Here is a 16,621-nt window from a genome sequence, read left to right as displayed (position 1 = left end):
GTGGCCCACACATGACAAAGGGACATTCCATGTAAATTTGAACAGATAATTTCCTTGACATCTCTGATTTTCTAAAATTTTGACTGAAACTTCCTACAGAAAAAGAGTATTTAACGTAGCCTATATCTGTACATCAGGAATACTTTTTGAGATACTTGGAAATTGGAAACATACAAATTGGATGACTTAAAGATCATCAGGTGAACAGTCACCTTAGCTGTCAGCCAGACATGTTTTTTGAATCTTTTTATGGTGTTTTTTTTTTTTTTTTTTTTTTTAATAAATAAATATTTGCTGAGCAAACACTCTTATTCAGCACATCTTAATACAAATGCTAAGCTCTGCCCAATGAAGCTGAACTATAACAAATCAGTCTTTAACAGTGTATTGCAAGATGCAAGACATGTCAATCCACCACTGTCTGTGCTGATTACATGGATACATCTGGATTTGCAGAACCCAGCCCCCAATTTAGTTAATTCTCCATAACTATGTGAACTCGTTTGAAAGTATATATTCCGAAAAAATAATAAAATTGCTATACTTGTGTATTTTCACTCCAAAGATGTTTTCCATCCACTTCCTGGAAAATGATTTGAATTGAGATTTTACGTTGTCGTGTACGTCAATGAAATGTCAATCTTATCTAGAGCAACATACAGTTGATTAGACTAAGCAGGAGACAATCCTCCCCTGGAGTAATGCAGGGTTAAGGACCTTGCTCAAGGGCCCAACGGCTGTGCGGATCTTATTGTGGCTACACCGGGATTAGAACCACCGACCTTGCGTGTCCCAGTCATTTACCTTAACCACTACGCTACAGGCCGCCTCAATTTCCCCTTCCTCTCCAATCAATATCTTTTTAATGCCGTGGTGTGCATCCTCATTTGACGTTTCCCTCCTCATCTATCGTCAATCACATCGACTCCCCGCCCTTCAAAACCTCCCCCCATGACTGGGACACACCAGGGGTCGGTGGTTCAATCCCCGGTGTAGCCAAGATCCGCACAGCCATTGGGCCCTTGAGCAAGGCCCTTAAGGATTTTCTCCTGCTGAGTCTAATTAACTGTACATCGCTCTGGATAAGAGCGTCTGCCAAATGCCATTAATGTAATGTAATGACCAGTTTCCCTCATATAGCTAGCTCGTATGTCACCTCGTGGAATCTAGTGCTGCTGTAACTTGTCTTTTAACAATTTCTCCGCAGTTTACACCGGTTTTGAATCCAGCAGTTGTGCGTCTCGATTTCCCTCTGTGCCGCGTGCGACTTGTACCCCGGGAACAGTGCAGCTGAAGTGTGTATTCTGAGTTTTACTCCCTGCACGGGGTCACGCGGTGCAATATCTCTGAACGACCGCTGCTTGTAGTCTGTGGCCGCTGGCTTGTAAACGGTAAACGGTTGGCGTTCGTATAGCGCCTTTATCCGAAGTGCTGTGCAATCGATGCTTCTCATTCACCGTCTCACGCACGCACTCGCACACCAATGGCGATCGGCTGCCGTGCAAGGCACCAGTTAGCTTGTCGGGAGCGTTGGGAGTTCGGCGTCTTGGCCGCCATGTGTAACTCTGACACAGGGCGGGATCGAACCGGCAACCCTCCGACTGCCAGACGACTGCTCTTGCTGCCCGAGCTTGTCATTGGGGATAACTAATGTAACGATGTAATAATGACACCCCGGGGAAAAGCTGGCCTACATAAGCTAGGTCAGTTTAGCCCTGGTGGCTCATGGTCTTAATGGGCCGTGCCCACAGCGCAGACCTGCTGCCATTGGGGTCAGCCTGTGCCCGTTTGTGGTCAGTGACTGTACTGTCTGAGCCATCCCGGGGCTCAGAATTAACTCGTTACGCAAACCAGATTAACCCATTTCGAGCTAATGGCGTGCTTTACCCTGCCCTTCAGGATGCCTTTGAAGAAATCAGGCCTGCCATTAAAAGATATCTAATTTATAAATTGAATTGAATTGAGTTTCGGTGTCTGAAACTTTACTGAAATGGATTATTCGAGAATATTCTCGCAACGTGCAGAAAGAGATGGCCAGTACACCCAGAGTGCCTTTTTTAAGTTTCGCCCTCACAGATGTTCAGTTTAAGCGATAACAGTTTTCACTTCAGAGGATGAAAAATTGCCGTTTTCTACTTTGATAAGACACAATACTAGGACAACAAAATATTCATCTTAACTGGCATATGTGACCTGCTCTGTCAATATTTGTGGTATTGACCCCAAAAGGTTTCGTCGTGGGAGTAGTAGGCTGGGAGACTACCGGCACTGGGCTAACAAAACTCCGGGGCTATTATCTTATGTATAAACCCTTTTAAAACTATACATTTACTCTGAACATTTACTCTTGACATTAAGGCATACAGACCATGAAAACAAACGATGCTGATGTGGTTGTTTGTGACCGGTGAAGCTGGCTAGCCTCCAAACAATGCACAACTCACTTTGTGATACCTTGCAGTTAAAAGCTTAAAAACTACATTTGTACTCTGAATTTTTGCATGCAGATTATGAAAGCCAAGATATTTTTCTAAAAAATGAAAATGAAAGTATAAAACAGCGGTATGAATGCAATGTGCTTTAATGCATTTAGCTGCTGACGATTAAAGTCAGTTGGGGGTTTTTAGGCCTTGAGGGGCATTAGCCGCACGCCCACATATTTCTGCCTCTAGGGCTTTGCCTGCCTCCTCCGATCGTAATCTTTCGGGATCGGCCGCCGTTGGTACATTGCGTCTAAAGTTTATCTTCATTTGGGCCTCCACACACGCCCTTTCATGTGCGACAGTAGGTGAATGTGATTTTAATAGGACTTGGCTGGAATATGTTGAGATGCGTTTTCTCTTTTCGTGCAAAGTTCACCTGTTGTGATCTCGGCCCATCTGTATTCCTGACAAATTACGATTTTCGCAGCACCAACGCCCTTGAATTTAAACGTTACACGGAGCGCAGGCCGATTGAATGGTACCCCGGCTCTTGACGGTGTGATATCATGTTAAATCTGAAACGAGTTTTCTCTTCATTATGCAACCTTTTCTGCTTGAAGTATTAACGGGTGACTTGATTTATTCAGGTGTAGTTTGACGTTTATATAGAGAAAAAAAGAAAGAAAAAAAGTGGTGTATTAGATTATTAGCATGTCTAATACAGCATTTATGTGGATTCTTAGTATCCTCTTGTGTGCTTTCTGACAGTGAACTGCCAGGAGTCACGCCTGTAACACATTAAATTTGATTGATTGATCGGTTGATCATTTCTGGCAACCGAGATTCTCAGTAATGTGTAACTTGAAAGTATGTAAAATGTATAATGGCGTTTTTTAAGCCTGTAGTCGGTTGGTAATGTGGAAGGAGCGAGGTGCCGATAGTTACTGAACATATTCAGATTTAATAGATTTAAACGCCTCAGGGAGTGTTCAAGACTGGTTTGTGCCGCTTATGTAATTCTCTTAAAAACGCGCAGTTAATTGGTCTAATTTTGTCTGGTCTTGTACAAGTTAAAATGAGAATAAAAATAACTGCTATCAGTTACTGTTGTCATGTATTTATGCACGCACGCACGCACGCACGCACGCACGCACGCACGCACATGGATTAGAATAATTTGCTGTGTGTGTGTGTGAGAGGCGTACGGAGCAGTATCAGTTACCGTCATTGTTATGTAAAAGCGGGGAGTGTGTGCTCTCTGATATGCGTGTGACTGAAGTGTAAAGAAGGTGGAGTTGCAGGGTCAGTAGCTCGATCACTGCCTAGATACATTTTCTAATATTAGAACATTTCCTTGATTTGTTCAAGCTTCTCTGGTGATTCCTGGGCACATGGCAGCCCGTCGGCCAATCGGAGTCCAGGAGGCTGCCTCGGCGTTCTCTCTCTCTAGCAACAGTGACTTTCTCTTTTATTTATTTATTTATTTATTTTCTTCTTCTTCTTTTTTTCCCCCTAGTCTGGATCTGGCCACTTCTGCACACGAAGTGCCGTCCAACTGAAAGAAAAGTGGAGGGAAAGGGAAAAGGGAGGAGAGGAGAGGAGAGGAGAGGAGAGGAGGAATCCTGTGGTGACGAGACCTCCACGGTCCGTGCCCTAAAAAAAAAAAAAAAAAAAAAAGTGTGCTCCGCAGTTTTACGGGATTGCATCACCGCCGATGATTTTTCTATTTCAAATAGTTGCGGGAGTAGTTTTCCCTTTAATTTGCTGATAAGAAGGGAGCGCGATACGAGGGGCTTTTTTTCGCTTTTCAGATGGAAATGGACGCGCACAGAACAAGCAGGAGCGGGGGCATCTGCGGAAAGGTTGCATATTTAAATAAAGAGGACAAGGAAAGGGAGAAAAGGAATTTTTGGTGGGGGGGTGGGGGGGGGCGTCGGATGGCGTGAGGACTGCGGGCTGTGGTTGGGTATAACTGTGCCACGTGGCCGCCCTGGCACCTTTTTTTTTTTTTTTTTTCTGCGCACGGAGGTTGCCGAATCTCCAGCCCGCCGTGCCTGTCCAGTTTCCTCTCTGCCCAAAGGTGGGGTGAGTGTTGCCCTGCGATGCCCTCATGTCTGTGTGTAGCGCGATGGCTCTAGTCGGTGGTTGTTTTGCTTTCTGCGGCGTGTTGTTGGGGGGGGCTTTGCATGTTTGCGCGTGGTGGCTCTGGAACGCTGCGTCACGTTGGGAAGGTGAGCGATGGCGAAGCGGAACGGGCGGTAATGAATTTTTTGAGCGATAGCAGCGCCGTCCCACGCCCGGTCCAGACGGACTAAAGGGGGGGGGGGGGGGGGGGGGGGGGTGTTCAGAGCTGAAAGAAAGTCTTCTTCAGACCGGAGGACACGGGACTCGAGCCACCCTTCTCCTCAAGGTGAAAGCGCGTTTTTTGGGGTTGTCCCTGAACCCCCGGGGGCTGCTTCGCTGACACATACAAACCCCCGTCCCATTCCCAATGAATCATTTCATCATCGTGTGTGTGTTTACGCAGATGCGGTGTTCGTCTACTCATTAAAAAGAGGTTAAATGATCACCACCGCAGTCTCCCCAGATGTACTGGGCTACTCTTCGGAAAGACCCTGATCTAAGACTCCACCGTATTCTCTGAAACTCATCAGCTTTCACCGGGGATGTTTTTCTTCCTCATTTTCCATTATCCATTTCAAGATCGAGCCAAACTCGGATAACCGTCTTTGCTGCGTCACAGATTTCATATAGATACGCTATGCACTAGGCTGTGAAGGAGAGGAACTGCCCGTCCTTGGTAACCATCGAGCACTCTCTACTGCCCTGAACATTCAACCCGACGTATGTCTTATGCAGAGCGAAGGAAAGTGGAGCAAACGCAGCCGTTTCTTATCGCCTACGTCACACGACAGGACTGGAGGCTCAGCTGACGGGTGATCGGACTGAGAGTGGGTTTGAGGCGGATCGTCCTGTTCGGTGCGGTCGGTTACGACTTGGCCCCGGGCGCGTATCGCGAAGCAGGTTAGCAGGGACAGCTTCACCGAGTAAAACCCCGGAACAGCTGTTCTTACTTCAGTCTGTGTTCCAGTTTCGGAAGGGTACTCCATGAACTTATCCAGCTAAGTCAGTAATCCTACTTTGTGATATACCCCCCCCCCCCCCCCCCCCATTCCCCGGACACTGATGCTAATATGGCATTTAGACGGAACATAACGATATCATTGTCGTGGTGCATTCTGACTTTTTGAACAAAGACACAAGACATTGATGTGATCGTTCCAGCCCTTGCAGGCATTTGGTGGCTAGAACAAAGGGGCATTACTCATGCAGTGCCCTCTTCTGTCTCGAAATACAACAAATACACAAACCACTGGAATTGAGTGGTATGAAAAATGGCAACGCAGAAGTTTAAAAACAGTGCTGTTGTGTATAGTAGTTATAAGTTAAAAAAAAAAATTATTAATACCTCTCTGCCTTCAAATTATTAATAATCTCCATATATTCATGGCTTCGCAGAAGCATAAATATACACAGTTTTGTTGCTTATGTAATCATAATGGTGCTGCTGAGTGGCTCATGGTGTTGAGAAGCTGGGCTCCAGTGTAGGAGTCCCCCCCCCACGGTCTGGCCTTGTATCCACTGTATGGCGACTGTGGACTTCCTGGCAGGCTCGTGCATAATTCAAGACTTTAGAACTGTAAGGGTCTAACTAACATTTTTGACGAAGATGAGTTGGTGTCTTAAACATGTCGTTTATAGGGCACCAAATATATTTATACCAAAATAAAGTTTAAAAGATTGACAATTTAAATGGTTGTATCTGCTTGGAGACCATTCACTTTGATATCTTTGAAGCTCAATATCTCCAAAAGCAGTCAGAACGCTGATAGAACCTTATAATAACGCTGTCATAAATTAGCCACAGCATTGACGAGGGAGGGTTTCAGTTGGTAAAATTTCCTTCCCCCATGCACTCATGCCTCCTGGTTGTGGGAGTCTTTGCTGTTTGCTGGATCCGACTGCACTCCTGCCCCAAGTATTATTGTGTATGTACATATACCGGTCACCAGAATTGAGATTTGGATTTTGACTTTTTTGGCTGGGAGTCAAATGCATTTCTGTATGGCAGGGATCATTAACTCTGGCCCCCAAATCCAGCCCTGGTTTTCTTTTGTCCCAGGTAATTAGTGCTGCTATTGGCCAGACCGACTTCACACCTGACTCCCAGGTAAAGGGAGGGTGGAAAATCAGCAGTTCTGATCCCTGCTCCATGGGCCCATGGGGTTTCAATAGAAAATCTGAGAGGCATAGACTTTGCACAAGTCCAATGAAATCCACTGAGCCAAGTTTCAATCGCAGCAAGTGTACTTGCTGAACTGGTTTTATCACAGGGAACGGGGAACTGAAAAAGCTGGTATACTCTAGCTGCAAGTATAGGAGAGCTGGTATACTCTAGCTGCAAGTACAGGAGAGCTGGTATACTTTAGCTTCATGTACAGGAGAGCTGGTGTACTTTAGCTTCATGTACAGGAGAGCTGGTGTACTTTAGCTTCATGTACAGGAGAGCTGGTATACTTTAGCTTCATGTACAGGAGAGCTGGTATACTTTAGCTTCATGTACAGGAGAGCTGGTATACTTTAGCTTCATGTACAGGAGAGCTGGTGTACTTTAGCTTCATGTACAGGAGAGCTGGTATACTTTAGCTTCATGTACAGGAGAGCTGGTGTACTTTAGCTTCATGTACAGGAGAGCTGATATACTCTAGCTGCAAGTACAGGAGAGCTGGTATACTTTAGCTGCAAGTACAGGAGAGAAGGGGCATGCGCCTCCGTGGTATAGGCCTCCAAGGGGAATGATTCAGCGGAACCATCTTTCCTCGGAAAGGGAAAATGCGTGTTTCTGTATTGCTGCATGTTAAGGAGCCACGCTGAAACAGGGTCACTGCCTGTAGTCGAGTTGTGAATCTGCAACAAGTGGCACAGGTCCAGCGTGGGCCGTGTCTAGACACCGGCGTCTGTTGGCCTTTTGTACCCACCACCGTCACACTGACCGCGCTCTATCTGCAGATGCTGGCGCTCCCCCCCGATCCCCCCCGATCCCCCCCCCCGCTCCGTTCACACCTGTCGCTGTAAATTGACCCGTCTTTGTTATGACTAGCCGTAATGTACAAAAAAAAATCACTGGGAGCAAAATGCAGCCATTGTGCACGGGCGTGTGTGATAATGACAGTGTTTTCCGCTGGACAAGGCTGCTACGGGAAGGGCATTTTATTTTAGACTACGTCAGTGATATTTTTCATTTTATAAATTCTTTTGGACAATTCAAACTGAATTTCTTGCTTTGCCAGAAGAGCACGGGTATAAAAGGAGCGCGTTATGTCTGGTCATGTTCATTATTTTCCGTGTTTTTGAGGAGGCCGGATGGCCGCTGATGGTGAACGAAGGCTAAAAGACCCTGCTCTAATTGGGTCTTTGCGCTGGGTAGTCCCAGCTTGATGTGCAGGTGCGAGGCTAGCCGCTGATTATTAGACAGAATAAATTTGTACGTGCGTACAGCCACTGGGCACAGCGCTGTGAATTCACTCAAGCGTTTTCTTATTCAACCTGCAGCCTTGTGATTTATTTTGAACGAGGCTAAAAGATTTTTTTGGAAAATGAGACCGTGTACTGTGACCTTCCAAAAGTACCAAATGTTCGTTGGCTCTTTTCGTTCTGCCACTTGGCCTCTGTCTCCCTCAAACTATCCGGTTCAGGATTGAAACCCCGGAGCATTTTGTTGTTGTGCGTGTACTGGGAGCCGATGGCGGATGGGCTTAAAATCCTGTCTGGTTTCCCGCAAAAATGTCTCACTCTTCCAAGGCTACAAATTGCCATAATCCAACAAGCAACTTTATTCACTTTCTATGGGACACACAATGCTGCTGGTCAGACATTTTGTATGCACATATTCTGTTCCATTTTGTAAAGTTATCCTGCAGCACTAAAATAGAACAGTGTATGTAGCTACATGTACAAGCACTAAAGCTATTCTGTTAATTATCTGACCCCGGCATTGCAAAAGAGCAAGCGCTGTTTGTCCGCTGTTTGTTCAGGCTGCCGGTTGGACGTCTAACACGGTCAGTGGGATTTGGTTGCATACGAGGAGGAGGTTTGCAATGAAAATGTATCTGTTAGAATACGGGGTGAACTAAAAATAGGCATCTATATGTGAATGGTGGATGAGGGGGTGTTGCTTTCCTAGCGGTGAGCCTGGGCTTGTCATGACTAGTGTGAATGTGGCTTGAAGACGGTGCTTTGTTCCTGCAGGGTTTTTATTACCGCGCTTGTCTGGCAGTTGGTGGTGTTGGGGCCACTGTAACCACTGGCCCTTCATTCCAATCTAAATAGGGACAAGAACGAGGTTACCAGTACCAACAACTGAAGCTCACGTTGTTTATCGACTGCGACGTTCGGTACTAAGAACTTTCAGTTTAGTCCCTGTGCGTTTGTGTCTTTTGGGATCCGAGTACAATGTGACATTGTGCCACGGCGTTTGGATTACCTAGTCGACTCGCGGCGCACAATTTTGTTCACAATTCAAACGGAGGGCTTACCATTAATTAATATTCTGCTATTATTAAACGTGTCAGCTGACAGACTTCAAGAAAAACCCGTCTGCGTCCTTACCAAGTTTATAAAATGGATGAAAGAGCTACTTTTGGGCAATATCGTTCATTTACTTGACACTGGACGTATTATACTGGCACCCTTTGATGTAGGAATCGAGGAATGTTTTAAACATCAGCGCTAATCCCTCATTGTGCGAGAACTCTTGTGCCCTGAATTTACCTTTTTTTCTGTGAACATACACACTGTTTGTTCTTTTTGTCTCGCGGAAACTGAGAGCGGCTCGCTTAATACGTTGTCAAAAGGGATCAGGGTTTTCGGCGCGTTCGAGGTGCTTTGCCGTTCGAGTCGGAGAACTCTCAAGACCTCTCCTCTGCTGCAGTGTGTTCGGCTGACGGTCACGTGACCATTGTGTCCTCCTAAATAAGTGCTGAGTGCTAATGAGGAACTCTGGCGTTCCTAATGCAGACACGATGCGTTTACGCACGCAAGCGTTGTGGCACACTTTCATTCATTGCGGTTGTTGTAAAAGAGTAAAGTTAGCATCGGCGGACAAAATTTGATCATTGTTTTATTGAGTACCGACAAAACAACACGATCAACAACACGATCGTCAACTCTGCCTTCAAGTCTTGTCAGTTTAATTTAATTTAAGTTTAAAATGTAAAAACTAGAGTTGCTCATCAGTGGTTCCACGCTCTGTTCTTTCTCTGCAGGTCCTGCCGGTGGAACGTTTGGAAAGGTACGAAGAAAAGGAAGCTACGTTTAGGAGTGTGTGAAAGCTACACAGCCCAAAACCCACCCTCCCCTCCCCCCCCCGTCAGCAGGCTTACAGAGGAGGCTGAAGAGGAGCGCTTTTTGGTTTTTAGCACCCCCTGCGAGTCTCTGGCTTTCCCAAAGAGCATGTTGCCAACGCTGTCCCTCTGCTCCATTATCTGGTTAAACCGGGGATTCAAACTGAGGAAAGTACTCTACACTGCAAACACAGGCCAGCTCTGAGCCCCCTTTTCAACTCCTGCTTACGACTCGGCCAATTAGGCAAGGCTTCAGACGCTTTGCTTGATAAAATCGGCTATAAACAGAATATTCTCCCCGTCTCCCCGTCTCTCCCCCACACCACCCTCTTTTTTTTATTTTTTTTCAACTTCACAGGGGGGGGGGGGAAGGGGTCGATAGAAGCCCTTGCGTTGGTACCGTTCGCCTCTGTCCCGGCGACGAAAGGTCGTTGTCGTCACCCAACCACAAAATGGCCGCCGAGGCCTTCCAGTATCGCGCCGTGTACGCGTACGGCAAGGACCTGGAGGACGACATCGACCTGCTCCCCGGGGACCTCCTGACCGTCAGCAAGGCCTCGCTGCAGTCGCTGGGGTTCAAGGAGGGCGTGGAGGAGCACCCCGAGCTCGTGGGCTGGATCGTCGGGGTCAACGAGCGCACCAAGCAGAGGGGGGACTTCCCGGGCACCTACGTGCAGTACGTCGGGCCCGTGAGGACGCCCGCGACGCCCAGCCAGCCCCGGACCCAGAGGCCCCTTCCCGCTGCCCCGAGGCCGGACCTGCCGCCTGCGGAGCAAGGTTAGGGGGGTTCCACCTCAAAACTGGGGCGCGACACAACGGTTGACTTAACCCTCTCGGGTCCCAAGCCCAAAACGACGTGGCTCCACCCAAATCCCAAGGGGTTTTGGCTTTGATTGGGGGAATTTAATCGGGGCTCAGAAACATTTTGATTGGTTGAAAAGGTTTAAGGTCGGGAGTGCCATATGGCACTCTTGGGACTGAAAGGGTTAAAATAATTTAAAAAAATCTTCAGCGGTAAGAAAAACTTGCTTATGGATCCACAGGGGGTAGCAGTACTTCAGGCTGTCGGTCCCGTGAAGGTTTGGTACAATTGCAATGTCGTTTTAATTGTAGCTTCTTGGTAAGTTGGAACACGACAGTCGGTTTCAAGTCCGCAGCTCCATTTTGAAATGGCGCGGATGTCTGTTGAGGAATAGATTGATGACTGCTGTCAGAACAGTGGGAATGAGCAAAGGAAAACGCAAATCATTGGCCGCATAACACTGCGTTTGGTTTCGAGCGGTGAGCGCCACAGTAGATTTCCAAATGCGTGCCAAGTAAAGCGCGTGTGACGCGCAAAACCTTCTGTGATGCATTGCTAAGGAAGGCAAACGAGGCTCAAATCATTGAAAGCAGACTGGCAAGTGTATGTAGGCTACGGTAGCTGTTTAAAAAATATTTTTGTTATTTCAATTATTTTTAATAATCTCTTTTAAGAAATGACTGGTATGTATCCAGTTCCTCAACGGAAATGCATTTCAAGATGATTTGACTGCTTTCTAATAAAGGCACACATTAATATTTTCGTCAGTCGCATTTCAAAAAGCGCTCCTGTTAACAGATAGTTAAATAAGCGGCTAGCAGTTATTTAAAAATGATTACATCAGTTTGGCAGTCTTCGCAGACTTTTATGAGCTGTGAAACGGACAATGGTTTATCAGTATTTCTCCTGCGGGCTAGTGTTTGGCGAGGTCGGTTGGAGCTTGTCTTTTCCCTTTGGGAAGAACGAACGTTTGGCAAGTTTGATGCACACCGCAGAGTTATCAGAAGAATAGCCATTTTTACCTCGGGTAACTTTGCATTTCTTTGAACATGTCTAGACTATAGCTTGGCTCTCGCCTTCACTGTCTATCAATCACACGTAAGTAACACGCCCCTCAATCGCCCTAAATCCATTTCTCCGAAATAACTGTTGGCATAACCGCTCTCTCAAGTCAAATCTAGTTGCTAAATTAGCAGAGCGCGGGAGACTCATTGCCTGACCCAGGTGCGTTTTTCCAAGCCTTAATTAGTTAATGAACAAATCCGTGAAACCAGAGCGACCGAGTCTGAGGAAGAGTATATCATACGTATTGTTAAAAATGGTTTGTTTTGATAATGCATTGCACATGGCTTCAGACAAGCTTAATTTGTTGAAACAGCTGGACGAAGAATTGCTGGACTAATATCAAAATGCCAGATGTCGCCACACAATACGTTCAATATGTGAAATGTGAGATTAGTCGCAGTCAGTTCGTGCCATTACGTTTTCCTCGAAATGCAATTGGACCTGCTTGGATATCATCGGCTCGTAATAGAGTGTGTTACAATGAATATTGTAATCAAATTGGGCAATTGTAATCAAACGCATTTCTGAAAAGCATGCCCTTTCCATTATAATGACCATAACTCGATCATAGCTTTCAGGATTGACCATAGCTGATATTTTCCAAGCGAGCGGGCGAGCCTTAGCCACAGCAGTCTTGTATGTGTATATTTGTTTTGATTCTATGGGTTTTTCATCCATATGGTTTCGTGTACAGTGTAAGTACAGATAAATTGCATAGCCGCAGCCCTATCCTCTTCGGGACTGCTATGCGTAAGGCTGTTATTAAGCGTCGTGACATACTTAAGAGCATGGAACATGCACCCACGCATTTAACATCACAGAAGCTTATGTTCCGATAAGTGTTGCACCGGATTTATGATAAATATGATATGGTAAATATAATACATTTATGTTGTGATCCAAATAAATTCATTTATTGAAGTCTTGAAGCACGCTGGATATCATAGTTGGACAATGATGCAGTGATTTTCTTTCGGCTATTCACTTGGGAATTGTAACTTGAAAGATAGCACTGGTCATTTATTAAAAAAGAACAAAAAACAACTTTACTCTGAAATAGGGGGAAATGGGTAATACAAATGGGGGCAATAATCATGTCATGCATTATATGTTCATATGTAGATTCTGACTGGTCTGGACCTTAGCATACAACAAAACCAATAACACAACCGATGATTGGTGCAAAAACAAATACCATGACCAATTGTTGGTCATGTTACTCGGTTTTGACGTGTGCTGGAAGGTTTTGCATGTGCAAAAGGCCTTAGTAGGTCAGGCCCCCTATATGTTGTATGTTCAAAAGTGGACGCTAATTTCCATAAGCTTGGCATCGAGTGCCGGGCGCCCACCTCTGATTGAATTATTTACCGGAATGTTCCGAACAGTGGCGTATTTCACCCGTTTTGACAGTTTGATTTTCATTTCTGGAATGTTCTTTGCGCGGCAGTTGCTCAGTGGGGCTACCTGAAAAGTCGCTGGCTTTGGCACAGTGCGTTCATTTTAAACGTTGCGTTCTGTCCGGTGTACTGCTGAGCCCAAAACCAGTTGCATAAATCTTTCTATGAGCACGGGCGCCAGAAAACCCAGACCGGGGCTGCTGCCGTGGGCATCCGTTGTCAGATGAGAGGCTGCAGCCGGCGTTTATGGAAAGGGAAAAAAATAAGGTTTTTACAGTACCTACCACATACCATTTCGTTATGTGTTCTCGTGGAACACAAAACACGATAAATTACTGAAAGTATTGAGAAGCGGTTGACAACTCCGCCGAACAAAGGCCCCGTCTGTTTCCTTCTTTCTCAAACCCGACAGATTTAAACTTGTGTTCTTTGAGTTTTTGTCTGCATGCCTTATAGGATCGGCTTTGTGGTGTTGACTTCGTCGCTGTGTGCTGCTAAAACCCTCTGAAGGTTTCTCATGGGGGCAACGTTACATTCAACAGCCCGTTCCTCTTTCTCAGCCAGCTACAGTAACTTGGTTATTCGTCAAATACTGAGCTATGCTGACCAGTGGAACTACTTTTGGACATGCTTTGCATGTATGTGTTGAGAAAAGAGAAGCACATTCTTGGAACAAATGTATTTTAATAACTCTAATAACCAGTTGTCCTAGCAGACAAAGTAGCTTGCTAACTATTTCTAGGCAGATTTTTCTTTGAGAGCCTGCATTAGCATTAGTGGGATTTTGTCAGGATTGTCTGGAAAGCTTTTTTTTTTTCTCCCCACATTTGAAAGGACTCGAGGGTCCTTATGATGAAACGCAACACACAGGGAGAAGTGTAGGAGAAGTTGAAAGTAACCTCAGAGTCAACCGCCTTTTTTTTTTTTTTTTTTTTTCTTGTTACTGGATTTTGTTTGCCATTACTGAAGTCACTGAAGTAATTGGCATCCATTATCAGTGTGTTTTTCATTTTCATTTCGTTTTCTTTTTTTTTTTTCTTTTTTTTTACTTTGGCCACATATAGAAGTAGCTGGAAGATGTGTTCTCTGGATGCGGAGAAGGTTTGTCTGCACAGACTTAAAAAAAAAAAAAAAAAAAAAAAAAAAAAATCTTCCGAAAACTACTTCCGTCTTTCTCTCTGAGCCTCGCTGCCAGCTCCAAAGTTTCCATTTCAAAGTTGGACAAACTCCGCTAAATCAAATTACGGCGGGAGGGAGGGAGGGAGGGAGGGAGGCATGGGACGTTCGAGTCCAAAGACCTCCACCAGGGCTCTTCAGTGGCTCGAGCACTGCTAGACCTTTTGCATGTTTACTTCTCTGGTAAAGAAAAGAATGTGTGTTCTATCTCAAAAACAAGACAGCTCTGTTCGGGGAGAAAGGGAGGCGCTGGGGTGCTTGTATGGCTTCTCTGAATAGATATGAATTTTCTTTTCTTGCGTTATCAGGGCCCAAACGGTTTTGGTCTCTCCCTCCCTCCCGTTCCTTTGCTTCGTCCCGTTTTTTTTTTTTTGCGGTTTCTTTGTTTCTTGTCCTATTTCAGTACTCGCATCAATTTGACAATGTCTCTGGTCTCTTCCCCCCCCCCCTTTCTATATTCTCTTGCCTTTCCCCTCATCCTGTTCTGATTTTTTTTCGTATTCACCTCACTACTCTGTCCGTCCCATTTTTTCGGTTTTCTTTTTTTTTTTCTTCTTCTTCTTATTTGCTCTCACGCAAACCTCTCCACCGTCCTCCTCCTGATACAGCCCCCCCCCTCTCTCTCGCTCTACCCTTCCTATCCCCTCCTCCTTTTTTCTTTTTTTTCCCCCCCTCTCCTGCTTCTCTCCCGGTTTTTCTTTCTTTTCCTGGCCCGGCCTCGACGCTCCCGCTCCGCTCTCCCACTCGCCGTGTCCTTAAGGAAGCCGTAAATCGCCATTCCCTGAAAGCCCTGGCAGGACCTGGGGGGGGGGGCGGGGGGGCAGGGGGGGGGGTGCAGGCGAGAGAGGGGAAACTTGTAGATCAGGTGGAGGGGGGGCTTCTGCTGAGGTAGCACATTTTTCTCGCGGTCATGTGACGCTGCTTCAATATTTGCCTTCTATTCATTGCCGTTTGGGGGGGGGGGGGTTTGGGGGGTAGGTCAGCTGGGTTCCTTTCCAAACCGCACGCTCGCTGGAGAAACGAAAATTGTACCTACATCTGCCCAAGAAATGTATAGCTGTTTAGGGTCAGACTCATTTTGCTATTCTCGAAGACAAACTCTTTCGCCTTCTCTTTTGACTTTTTCTGCCTGTGCACGATGCATTTTTGTCAGATTTTGTCATTCACACTTTCACTTTATCACTAATGCACTCCTGCATTATATATATTTTTTATATTAATAGTCAACTAGTTTTTAATGGTAGTATTAGTTGTCTTCATAGTATAGTGATTCAACATTACTAACACAGTTCTCTACCTGCCCCCCCCTCCCCTTTTCTTTTTTGTCTGGGTGGTGTGTTGTCAGTGTCAGATTTCAAATGCAGTCTGTGTCCTTGTGTAAATGTACAACAAGGGAAATGATGATTCCGCACATTTTGAGCTCTTCAGAAGTATAACCCGTTAGGTGTGTGTGTGCAGTCTGGGCGTGTAAACGGAAGTTCCTTCATCGTCTTAGTTTGGGCCTCGTTAGAGGAACGCCGTCTGGAGAGATTCCTCGTGCGGATTCTGTTTCTCGGACAGGGTGGCCCGTCCCGTCCCGTTATTGGACGGACACGGGGAACCTAACTTAGCATTTGGACACAAAGGTCACCGGCCTTGTTATATATTTAGAGTGTCTGGGAGGGGAAAAATATAGTGTGAGCAATGAACCTGATATGAAATCCAGTCTTTGGATGGGAGGGTATCGCTCTCCCAGTAAACTTTGTACATGAACATATGTCAGGGAGAAATGTGTCGTGCTGTCGCACGGCAGAGTTCAAAGGTCAGCCCCCCCCCCCTCCTCCGTCCCTTTTTCTGCTCTCATTTTGGCTGTCTGGGGGGTAGCCTGTAGCCTAGTGACTAAGGTGCCTGTAGCCTAGTGACTAAGGTGCCTGTAGCCTAGTGACTAAGGTGCCTGTAGCCTAGTGGCTAAGGTGCCTGTAGCCTAGTGACTAAGGTGCCTGTAGCCTAGTGACTAAGGTGCCTGTAGCCTAGTGACTAAGGTGCCTGTAGCAGCCTAGTGACTAAGGTGCCTGTAGCCTAGTGACTAAGGTGCCTGTAGCCTAGTGGCTAAGGTGCCTGTAGCCTAGTGGCTAAGGTGCCTGTAGCCTAGTGGCTAAGGTGCCTGTAGCCTAGTGGCTAAGGTGCCTGTAGCCTAGTGGCTAAGGTGCCTGTAGCCTAGTGGCTACGGTGCCTGTAGCCTAGTGGCTAAGGTGCCTGTAGCCTAGTGGCTACGGTGCCTGTAGCCTAGTGACTAAGGTGCCTGTAGCCTAGTGACTAAGGTGCCTGTAGCCTAGTGACTAAGGTGCCTGTAGCAGCCTAGTGACTAAGGTGCCT

At 46.1% G+C, this 16,621-nt stretch overlaps 1 protein-coding gene across 3 annotated transcripts in view; it reads left to right on the top strand.

Annotated features, from left to right (window-relative positions):
• The window catches only part of pik3r2 (phosphoinositide-3-kinase, regulatory subunit 2 (beta)), a 38,938-nt gene that overhangs the window by 1,776 nt on the left and 20,541 nt on the right, over positions 1-16,621 (top strand). For 2 of the 3 annotated variants that reach the window (XM_061237552.1, XM_061237551.1), the window contains exon 2: positions 9,749-10,603. The exons of the other annotated variant lie outside the window; for it this stretch is intronic. In XM_061237552.1, coding sequence (XP_061093536.1) covers positions 10,279-10,603 — 325 coding nt within the window. In that variant the 5' untranslated portion in view covers positions 9,749-10,278. The remainder of the gene's footprint in view (positions 1-9,748; positions 10,604-16,621) is intronic. 3 annotated transcript variants of the gene reach the window in all.

The sequence above is a fragment of the Conger conger genome, chromosome 4 (genome assembly GCF_963514075.1).
Source record: "Conger conger chromosome 4, fConCon1.1, whole genome shotgun sequence".
NCBI classification, from domain to species: Eukaryota; Metazoa; Chordata; class Actinopteri; order Anguilliformes; family Congridae; genus Conger; species Conger conger.
This window is presented reverse-complemented; position numbering and strand designations above follow the sequence as displayed.